The sequence below is a fragment of the Erigeron canadensis genome, chromosome 4 (genome assembly GCF_010389155.1).
Source record: "Erigeron canadensis isolate Cc75 chromosome 4, C_canadensis_v1, whole genome shotgun sequence".
NCBI lineage: Eukaryota > Viridiplantae > Streptophyta > Magnoliopsida > Asterales > Asteraceae > Erigeron > Erigeron canadensis.
In genome coordinates this window covers 812876-824504 of record NC_057764.1, presented here as the reverse complement: position 1 = coordinate 824504, position 11629 = coordinate 812876, and the positions used below count along the sequence as shown (strand labels likewise).

Sequence of the window (11629 nt, the reverse complement as noted above, 5' to 3'; positions counted from 1 at the left end):
AAACGAACGGTTCACGAATAGACAAGTGAACAAAATGACTTGTTCATGTTCGTTCGTTTGTGTTCATGAACGACTGTTCACGAACACAAACGAACGAAATATTTATAATTTAAGTATTTTTATTTAAACTTTTTCTTAAATAGTTAGATATTAATAATATATATATACATATATATATATTATATAAAGCAAATATTTATATATGTAAATGAACAAAATGAACAAATGTTCACGAACATAAACAAACTATTGTTCACGAACGACGGTTCATGAACATAAACGAACGAACATTCACGAAAATATTATCGAATGTTCACAAACGTAAATGAACGAACGAGAGCTTTGTTCATGTTCGTTCATTTACCTAAACAAACAAACACGAACGAACTTCCCGTCGAACGGTTCATGAACCGTTGGTGAACTGTTCAGTTCGTTTACAGCCCTAGATAGACCCCAAATAGAAGTTTTTACCAGTTTTAATCCGCACAATAGACATTTTAAAAGTATGGTCCTAGAAAAGATATTCGGGACAAGTTGGAATATTTTCCAATCAAATAGCCCTAAAAATAAAAATAATTTATATAACTTCTCAAAAAAAACACTCATAAAAGTGTTAGATGGAAAATTATCATTTTATCCTTTATAAAAGAATTTACATCATTAATCCTTTATATTCTAATTTACATCAATTACATTTACACAAATTACTTACAGAGTTGCACCCACCATGAACAACACCACCACCTGTCACCACCGCCAATCGTCGTCATCATCAAACCGTCGCCGCATCGCGCGGGTACAATGCTAGTATAAATAAGTGTATTTAATTTATTTTATTTTTTGGTGATTAAAGGATTAGTTAACAAAAACTCCTTCCAAAATTAAAACGCTTTCATGAAATGAAAATAGGATTATATAAAACGCTTTCAAAGTTTTAAACACAGATTTACCATTTTTTGGTTTTTTATAGGGTTTTTCTGATTCTTTTAAACGACCCAGATTTTTCAATCACACCGACTTCAATTTCAAAGCCCTAACTCTCACATATTATACATCGATCGATTATTACACGAACAGGGTTTTGTCTCTACTGTTTGATTATTATAAATAAATAAATATTATGGAGGTAAGTGTTTACAATCTGAACTCTCTCAGCTTTTGCAAATTTGATTAGTTAAGCATGAAAGTTTCATCTTTTTAGCATTAATAATGATTAGTTTATATATATATATATATTGTGAATTGTTTGGATTTTAAGTAATTTTCTTCTTCTTCTTGATGAACAGAACCCAGTTGATATTGATAAGACAAGTGAGATATTGGAGCCTGATGAATGTAGTGTTGGTGGTTTACAATTACCTGGGAAAGATAAGATTGTCTTCCGAGCACCTGACCGTAAATCGTTATTAGGTCAGTATCTACGGAAATACTCACTTTTAGTAGTTTTATTACAATATGTATGTGTTTATACAGAGGTAGGGATAGGGAATAGTTCAAGCAAAAAAGATCCTTAGTGTAAAATTAATAACAAAGAAAGCAATGCCTGTACGTGACGATTTTTGGGCAGAAGTTCTCCTGTGTGCGTCGCTTTTGAATTTATAGAAAATTTGATGCATATTCGCCATGTGTTGCCCGATTAACTCTTACCCAGTTGTAGTCTCCGTTATTATGTAAGGATGGACTCTATTGGGATGTTTTAGTTTTTAGTGCGTGACACAAGTTTTGTTTTCCGTGAATAATGTGTTTGACTGTTGGCATTAGGCTCATTTATCTTGTTAAAGTGTTTTGTAGTTGATGTTATCGTGTTTTCATGAGTCATCCCTTGCCAAAATTTCTTAGCTCAAATTTAATATGAATCAGGTTTAGATGCTCTTGCAACTGCAAAACGAGCTGAAGGGTCATTTAAAGTTCCAAGAGGAAGAGTTTCTTCTCTAATGACATCTATAGATGAAGAAATGGAAAATTCTACGTCCTCACTCACAGGTCTAGATGAAGGTGGAAGCGGTGTATCTAGCAGTGGACAAAATAAAAATAGACGTTACCGTGATTCCAGCGGTACCAAGACATTTGATTCAGGTATTTTATTTATTTTTTTGATATTTGATTCTGATTTTTTTTTTTCTATTCTGTATTGAATTTTCAGGGTAGCTCATCTCATTTCTCTTCTCATACTTGTAACAATTTTCTGGTTATCAGTACCATTTAATCTAATTGTGATATTTCTCATTGTTGCAGAAAGTCAAATCACTGAAGAACGACTTGATAGCAAATCGGATAGGCATCGATCAAGTTCTAGGTCGCGTTCTGAGGTAAGATATTAGATAGTCTGTCTTGTTTTCTCAAATCTAGTGGACATGATCCAAATTCGCGGATTAGTTTTTTAAACTTGTGATATAAATCTCGATTTGTGCTTCCAAGGAATGCTGCTTTTAATCACAATATATTTTAATGCTTTAGTTCTCCACCCACCAGTGGAACATTAGAAAAGAAAGCTTGAAGACATGTCCCCCTCATTTCTCAAATTAATGAAATAAAAGAAGCCATAAATCGTTATAACATTACTTAATTGTCTGCAGTAGTGTTGTTAGTTTTCTGAAGTGCAATTACATCTCTAGGGTACTCATCAGTTTTCTGAAGTGCTATTTAGACTATGAGGGCTCTGCTCTAGATAATGATTTCTAGGCAACTTATTTGTGATTCACTGTTACTACCTTCTTATTTTTTTGGTATAAATGTTATATTAGCTTTCCGACATTTCATATCTGTTACACTTGGATGTTTTAGGATATTACCCCTTCATCTAGAAGTTCTAGAAGCACTGCACATCAGAGTTCTAGGTATGATTCAACAGAATACGATAGGCGTAGAAATGATTTTAGAGATGACTCAAGGAGTCAAAGTAGGGGTTCAAAACGATATACCACTGGTACGGATGATCGAGATAATTCAGATCCATCACCTCGTCATGGAAGAGATTACAGAGACTATGGTAATAAAAGAAGCAGATATGAAAGTTCAAGGAGAACTCCAGGTATGTAGTATGGTAATTACTTTAGAAGGATTTTTTACCTTTTATTATGAGAATAACTGAATAAGCATAGCTTTTATGGTTGGACTCTCAATAATGGAAACTGCGATCATCCAACTATTAATGTCTATTCTAGTGGTTGTATTTGCCCCTTATAACAAATTCATATTGTTTGTGTGTGGGTATTGTAGGTAGATCTGATTGGGATGATGGAAGATGGGAATGGGAAGAATCACCACACCGTGATAATCATTCAGGTGGTAGTAGCAGCAGGCATCATCCATCACCAATGTTGGTTGGTGCTTCTCCTGATGCAAGATTAGTCTCCCCTTGGCTTGGGAGCAATACTCCTCAATCTGGTACGCATAATCAAATTCTGCCAACAGCCATGGGCACGCATAATTAAATACTGCCAACAGTCAAGTTTTTTAGTAAACTGGCAAAATGTGCAGTGCAGGTTTGGCAGGGTAGTTGGTCAAACACATTTAGGTGAAAACACGTTCTTTTGGTATAAGGGCTTGGTTGGGTTGACTAGGAACAACTTTTATCTAAAACCTTTTCAATGAAACCTAATTTTTGAAATATGATTACATATTTTATTTTATTGCGGCAGTCTCTTTGAGTTAAATGTGAAAGTTGCAAGGAGTTGTATGTATTCAAAAGCTAATCCTAACGGAATGGGTCGAAAACGCAACCATTATCCTTGCCGGCTGTTGTTACCTAGTTGCTAACTATTTTTGGAACCTTAATAGGGCATGGCGCTTCTCCATGGGACAGTGTAGCGCCTTCACCAGTTCCTATAAGGGCATCTGGTACCGTTAGATCATCAACATCAAGATCTGGTGGAAGGTCTCAGCGACCATCCTCTGCAACAAATTCACTACCTGCAGAGGTAGAATCCCATTTTCACCTATTGTTTTCTAAATCTCAATAAAGTAAAGCATCTAGCCTTTTGTCTTTTGTGTGACTTATTATATTTTTATATTCTTGCTTTGTATACAGGATGAAGAGGCTGAAAAGGAAAAGTTCATTAATCCAGAGATAACTGAAAGTATGCGATTGGAGATGGAGTACAACTCTGATCGTGCATGGTAAGCTCATTTACTAATATAGTATATTTTTCCAGGAGTCTTGATGATTAATCTTTCTAGAACTCTGATCGTACCACGAGTTATAAATTTGTTGATGCAAAGCTGTTAATGTTTGTGATTTGATCAATTTTTACTGATGGTGCTATTGTACATGCTGCTTCAAAATTAACCTTGTTATTATCATAATAGGTATGACACAGAAGAAGGCACCACTGCATTTGATGCTGACAATTCATCATTTTATCTTGGCGATGAGGCTTCTCTCCAGAAGAAACATGCAGAAGTGACAAAAAGATTGGTATGAGCTATATGTTCTACTGCTTTAGTATACCATGTTGTAATCGTATCTACATATATATATATATTTATATTGGTCACTCTCTCTGTCCCAAAGTAACACTCCACTTTACTAATTTAGTTTGTCTTACCATAATTTTCCACTTCTAAAAATCGTTAGATATAAATGATTAAAATTTTCATATTATACGTAATTGTAATCAATATTCCACATACTCAGCGTACCTGTGGGATTACATATTTACATGTTTCCTCTCTCATACCTCATATACTTGTTGGGCTGGATATTGGTGCTGTGTGAAATTAATTTTTCGAACCTCAATAGTGCATTAAATTAATGGTAAATGGTAAAAGTGTCATTTAAGCATTAAATTATTGGTAAATGGTAAAAGTGTCATTTATGTGAGAAGTAAATTGTAATAAGAACACATTTCTGAACCATGTTGTATTTCTAGTGGAAAATTAATTAGGGAAGCAAGGAGAACTGTAGAAGTTGAAATTTGATGGGTGTTGTCGAGTGTTAGAACTATATCCAAGAACCCAGTAATGCATATTTATATTTAATAGTGGTTGAGATAAACAGAAACAAATAGTCAAATACTGAACAGAGACTATTGTATATTTGTATGACATATATGTCATCCACTATTTATAGGATTGTACCATAATGCTAAACTCCATACTTTATGTCTTCATATCATGTCTCTCTTCATACTCTTTTTCAATAAATGGCACTTAGTAAAATGGGTCTTGCTGGAAAAGGAGTTAGTGTAAGTTATGACAAGAGTGCCTTGATGGGTTATAAAGTAAAGTGTATTTGATTAATAAAATCAAGAGTGGGTGAAGGTGAGATGTTATTAAATTATATATATACTCTAATTTGTAATGTCGTCTGCTGAGGAGGGAGTACTGTAGCTAAAAGTACTCCCCTCAATGCATAAGGTACAACTAGCTCTTAAACAACCAAAATAATTAATGGTCCTAATGGCTGTTAGGTGTTGTTTGGCTAAAGTAACGGTAGTTATAAAAAGAGGTATTTAACGGAGTTTGTTTTCAAGTTTAAGTTTTTTTACTTTTCCCATCAAAGTTTTGCACGGTCTTAAGAGCCGTTAGTTGTTGTTTGGCTAACTAACGGTAGTTACAAAAAAGGTATTTAACGGAGTTTGTTTTCAAGTTTAAGTTTTTTTACTTTTCCCACCAAAGTTGCTTTTTTTACTTTTTGCCACATAACTTTCTTAACCTTTCCCCATCAAAAGTTTCTTTCTTTCTTATTTACTTTCACCAGACATGCTTTGTTTTCAAGTTTAAGTTTCATAACTTTTGTACTTTTTTCCACATAACTTTTTACTTTTGGTTTCTAAATTTTGTTACCAAAGTTTCATTTTCTTTACTTTTGACCATAATTTTTATTTTCTTAACTTTTCCCTCGAATATTGTTTTTTGGCTTAATGTTTTTTAACTTTTGTCACGAGAGTTTTGTTCTTCTCCGGGGGCAACGCCTGGGTAGAAATACTTGTTATTGGTTAAAAATAAGGTTCTATGTCGAAAGGAAGAAGTAGCATTGTTTTTGTGTGAAGTCTGAGTTTTTGTGCACACAAATAAACTTGGAAGGAGAAGTCTGTTGTATGGAGACCAAAAATATATCTTCATTTTGACACACGGTTATTTTGATGTTTGCTCTAACATAACTGCAGCTTCTAATTATGTCTTATTTGTGGATCTTAGGTTCGTAAAGATGGAACCCCAATGACACTTTCTCAGAGCAAGAAGCTATCTCAACTTACTGCAGACAATGCTCAATGGGAGGACCGACAACTTTTGAGATCTGGAGCTGTGAGAGGTACAGAGGTTCAGACAGAGTTTGATGACGAGGAAGAACGGAGGGTTATTCTACTTGTACATGGTATGAATAACCATAACTTTTTGACGGTTCTTTTTTATATATATGTTCGGACTGTCTAAGTCGGTATTTGAAGTTTATTAAAAAGGCATTTGCATAAAGTTAAATCTATTTATTTCAGATACAAAGCCACCATTCTTGGATGGGCGGATTGTCTTTACTAAGCAGGCAGAACCTGTAATGCCACTAAAGGATCCCACGTCAGATATGGCAATCATTTCAAGAAAAGGTTCCAACCTTGTTCGTGAAGTTCACGAGAAACAAAGTCAGAATAAATCACGTCAGCGTTTTTGGGAACTTGCTGGTTCACAGCTTGGTAATATTCTTGGAGTTGAGAAGTCGGCGGAGCAGGTTAATACCGGTTACTGATACTATATACACTTCTATATTAAACCTTGTATATTGTCTAATGTTTTACATAATTAAATGTCAGATTGATGCTGATACTGCTGTAGTTGGTGAAGATGGTGAAGTTGATTTCAAAGAAGATGCAAAGTTTGCGCAACACTTGAAAAAGGGTGAAGCAGTAAGTGATTTTGCGAAATCAAACTCACTTTCACAACAGCGGCAGTACCTCCCAATATTTTCTGTACGAGATGAACTACTGCAGGCATGATATATACAGCTCTACTATTCAACTTGATGTGAAATAGAACTGGTTGAGCGGTCAAAGTGGCCATTTTTTATTAAGAGGAAAAACAGTTGGGTGCTAACCAATAGATTTTCTATTTTCTATTTTCTATTTGAAGTTTGAATTTTTTTTGTTAAAACAATAAAACCTTGTCTCAAAAGTTATCTTCAATACTAACGATATGTAGAATGTTTTCTGCATTTTTGGCTTTCAATCTGTAAGATATAAAACATAACATGGGTTGATCTATTCGTACATAGCAGGTCAAAAGTTCTTATATTCAATGCTATTAATAATATGTAGAATGTTTTATGCTCTAAAAACATATATTTGGCTTTCGAACTGTAGGAAATAAAGCATAACTTGGGTTGACCCATTTGTATGTTGTGGGTCAAGATTTCTAGCTATATTTAAAACTTAACAGATTATTTTTTTTAATTGTGAGGTGACCCCTTCATTTCATTTTGCTTGTTTTATGGGATAGGTGGTACGAGAGAATCAAGTGGTGGTAGTTGTAGGTGAAACTGGTTCTGGAAAGACAACACAGTTGACCCAGGTTACTTCCTAACTGCAATTTCTTGTTTTTTTTTTTTGGCAGCTTATCTATTCTTCTTCGTAATACACAAAACCCACTAGGCCAGTAAACTTTTCAAGTGAATATGCTATGCATTTATTAATCCATCACAACCACTCATTTTTTCAAACATCCCACAAGGTCATAACTTTTAATCGCAACCACTCATCTTTCAAACTTCTATTACTTTAAGCACAACAGTTCATTTCATGCAACTATTAATAATATCAACCAAATAATTCATTTCAAACGAACAATTGATAATTTTAGCTAATAAATTAATTGAGTTGCAAAAATGAGCCACGGCCACGGCCATTCTTTCTCGACCGTGAAGTGTCCAGTCCTGATTCATAACATTGGGAGCTTTTATTTGCAGTATTTACACGAAGATGGATATACATCAACGGGTGTAGTTGGTTGTACTCAACCAAGGCGTGTTGCAGCAATGAGTGTCGCCAAAAGAGTCAGTGAAGAGATGGAAACCGAGCTTGGAGATTTGGTTGGTTATGCGATCCGTTTTGAGGACGTGACCGGACCCAAGACTGTTATAAAGGTAAGTTTTATTCAATCTGAGCTCTGGTGGTACCATGGTAGAAAATTTATATTTAACTCGTATCAAGATATCTAAATGTTCATTGTGTTTTTTGGTTTACAGTACATGACTGATGGTGTGCTTCTCCGCGAGACGCTGAAAGATTCGGATCTTGACAAATATAGGTAAGCATTTTATATTAAATATCTAATGGTATGTGGTATATGTAATTAGTTAATTGACTGTGGACTCTGTCTAACTTTGCATGCAATATTTTAGGGTCATTGTTATGGACGAAGCTCATGAGAGATCATTAAGCACAGATGTACTTTTTGGTATCCTCAAAAAAGTTGTTGCTAGGCGTCGAGACTTTAAACTCATCGTCACTTCAGCCACCCTCAATGCTCAGAAATTTTCAGACTTCTTTGGGAGGTAACCTCTATGTTCCATTACATAGTTATATAGTTATATATTTCTATCATTTGTAGTAGTATTCATAGTTAGTAATTTATGTTTTGCAGTGTCCCGATCTTCCACATTCCCGGGAGAACATTCCCTGTAAAAACCTTGTATAGTAAAACCCCATGTGAAGATTATGTAGAAGCTGCTGTGAAACAAGCGATGACAATCCACATCACGAGCGGTGATGGTGATATACTCATCTTCATGACTGGTCAAGACGAGATTGAAGCCACCTGTTATGCCCTAGCTGAACGTATGGAACAGCTCGTGTCGACCACGAAACAAGTAGTTTCCAAGATGTTGATCCTCCCTATCTACTCCCAACTTCCCGCAGATTTGCAGGCCAAAATTTTCGAGAAACCTGAAGAAAAGACCCGCAAATGCATTGTGGCTACCAACATTGCTGAAACATCTTTGACTGTGGATGGAATCTATTATGTCATTGACACAGGCTACAGCAAAATGAAGGTGTATAATCCGCGTATGGGTATGGATGCTCTCCAGGTTTTCCCTGTGAGTCGAGCTGCCGCTGACCAGCGAGCAGGTCGGGCAGGTAGAACTGGACCTGGAACTTGCTACCGTCTTTTTACAGAAACCGCATACCAAAACGAAATGCTTCCGCAGCCCGTCCCAGAAATTCAGAGGACCAATCTGGGTAATATTGTTCTTTTGCTAAAGAGTCTAAAAATCGAAAATCTGTTAGATTTTGATTTCATGGATCCTCCTCCTCAGGACAATATTCTAAACTCAATGTATCAGCTCTGGGTCCTGGGTGCTTTGAACAATACTGGAAGTCTAACCGATCTCGGATGGAAAATGGTTGAGTTTCCACTAGATCCGCCACTAGCCAAGATGCTTCTAATGGGAGAACAATTGGAATGCCTGAATGAAGTTCTTACAGTTGTATCCATGCTTTCAGTCCCGTCTGTATTCTTTAGGCCCAAGGACCGGGCAGAGGAAAGTGATGCTGCTCGGGAAAAGTTTTTTGTGCCCGAATCCGATCATTTAACCCTACTCAACGTTTACCAACAATGGAAAGCTAATCAATACCGTGGAGATTGGTGTAACGATCATTTTTTACAAGTGAAAGGACTACGAAAGGCCCGTGAAGTACGATCTCAACTGTTAGACATATTAAAAACACTCAAAATCCCGCTCACGTCTTGTGGACCTGATTGGGACATTGTACGAAAAGCAATTTGTTCGGCTTACTTTCAGAATGCTGCTAGACTTAAAGGGATTGGTGAATATGTCAACTGTAGGAATGGGATGCCATGTCATTTGCATCCTAGCTCAGCTCTTTACGGTTTAGGTTACACACCAGACTATGTAGTTTATCACGAGCTGATTTTGACGACCAAGGAATACATGCAGTGTGCAACTTCAGTTGAACCACAGTGGTTGGCCGAGTTGGGTCCCATGTTCTTTTCGGTTAAGGACTCAGATACATCGATGTTGGAGCACAAAAAGAAGCAGAAAGAAGAAAAGTCAGCGATGGAAGAAGAAATGGAGACATTGAGAAAACAGAATGCTGAAGCCGCAGCTAGAAGAAACGCAGTAGATAGAGAGAGGAGGCTGAAACAACAACAAACTATCTCTATGCCCGGATTGAAGCAGGGTTCTTCAACATATCTAAGAACTAAAAGATTGGGTTTGTAAAATTTTCCAAAAAATCCCTTGTTTAATTATTATATATTCATTGGGATTGTATTATTAAAATTCAAAGGGATATGCCACATAGAACTAGTGCATTTTGTCACTTTGGAATTATACTTTGAGGGTACTTGTACGATATGAAGTAGAGAGAGTTAGATAATGCTTATTTTGAATTTTTACACCTTCATCTGTTGCTTTATTATTGTTTTCAGTATAGTATCTTTTTATACTAGTAAAATAAAATACATACAAATGGCAATACTTATAAATGCTGTTTAATTTGGACTCATTGTGGGCACGCAGAAGCCAAATTACTCTGAAGAGCCTTCTTTTCTTGAGCAACTCCCCCTACCCACCGACCTAATTACTAAGTATAAGTAATTGTGCAAGAATCCTAGCACAAAACATTACAATTTAACATATACCTAGTTTTGTCTCCTTGGTGTTGCCCGGAGACGTAACGTTTGGAAAAAAGTGATCGGAATATTCAGAAGCTGAATCTACATATTCAGTTTCTGAATATTAACGAATGTACATATATAATCTTTTACTTTGTGGGAGTAGGTTAATAAAGGATTTCAGAAGTCCCGAATTTCATTTCAAGGCAATTTATAAGTATTCATGTTAATAATAAAGTATTAATAAAAACTTCTGAACATCAATCGTTTAACATATAGCATTTTATGAATCATTGTACAACCCGATTATGAAGATTGACATATAAATATAACTTAGCACGAATCATAACTAAGCAACAACAATAAAATAGCAACATATATCGAGATAGAATTCTGTCTCAGCGAGAGAATAGGTTAACACACACTAAATGACTAAATGACTAAAACACACATAAACTGACGCAACATAACCTATGCGTGACGAACTCCTACAAAAAGTATTTCACCGCCTCCCGCCACCATAAACTTTTGTTGTCTCGTCCGATAGAGAAGCATTTTCCGTTGTCATCTTTGCCTTCAAGATCCGGTGAAGTAAAAATTGTTCATGTGTGTATAACTTAAGTTGGGGATGTACCTAATGCGTATACATGTGTACCATGATGTAGACCATAGTTAAAAATTATGAAAAACAAAAAAAAGTGGGTCCAACAAATATATTGGCAAAATGCTTGCGACGGGAAAAGTAAAAAAAAAAAGAAGAAACTCATAAGGTGTAGGCCCCACAAAAGTATTTTAAAAAAAGGATTGTGAGATCACACAAATTTGTACATATAGTTTTAATATATTTAGTAATTCCCGACCTCATTAAAGAATTTAGAACGGACTTTCAAGTTTTACGACCAGATATTCTCAAGCAACAAAACTTTGATAGAACAAAAGTCAATCATCCAAAATTTATATAAAATTTTGTAGAAATCCAAAATCCTTAACCACCGGCCAATAGCCCAGTAGCCACCAGCTGCCACTTTCTAGGAGAGGTCTTGGTTCAAGTCTTGTCAAA

The 11629-nt window shown here is 35.6% G+C and overlaps 1 protein-coding gene across 1 annotated transcript; it reads left to right on the top strand.

The window, feature by feature from the left end:
• The first annotated feature begins 976 nt into the window (after nt 1-976).
• Nucleotides 977-10352, top strand: LOC122595501 (pre-mRNA-splicing factor ATP-dependent RNA helicase DEAH7). Its single transcript, XM_043767869.1, has 17 exons — nt 977-1126; nt 1287-1410; nt 1861-2076; nt 2236-2309; nt 2785-3031; nt 3220-3387; nt 3781-3920; nt 4031-4119; nt 4309-4417; nt 6142-6319; nt 6438-6667; nt 6750-6926; nt 7432-7503; nt 7898-8074; nt 8177-8238; nt 8333-8485; nt 8575-10352. The coding sequence occupies exons 1-17, from the start codon at nt 1121-1123 to the stop codon at nt 10172-10174; spliced, it is 3822 nt and encodes a 1273-aa protein (XP_043623804.1). The 5' UTR covers nt 977-1120; the 3' UTR covers nt 10175-10352.
• Nucleotides 10353-11629: the final 1277 nt, after the last annotated feature.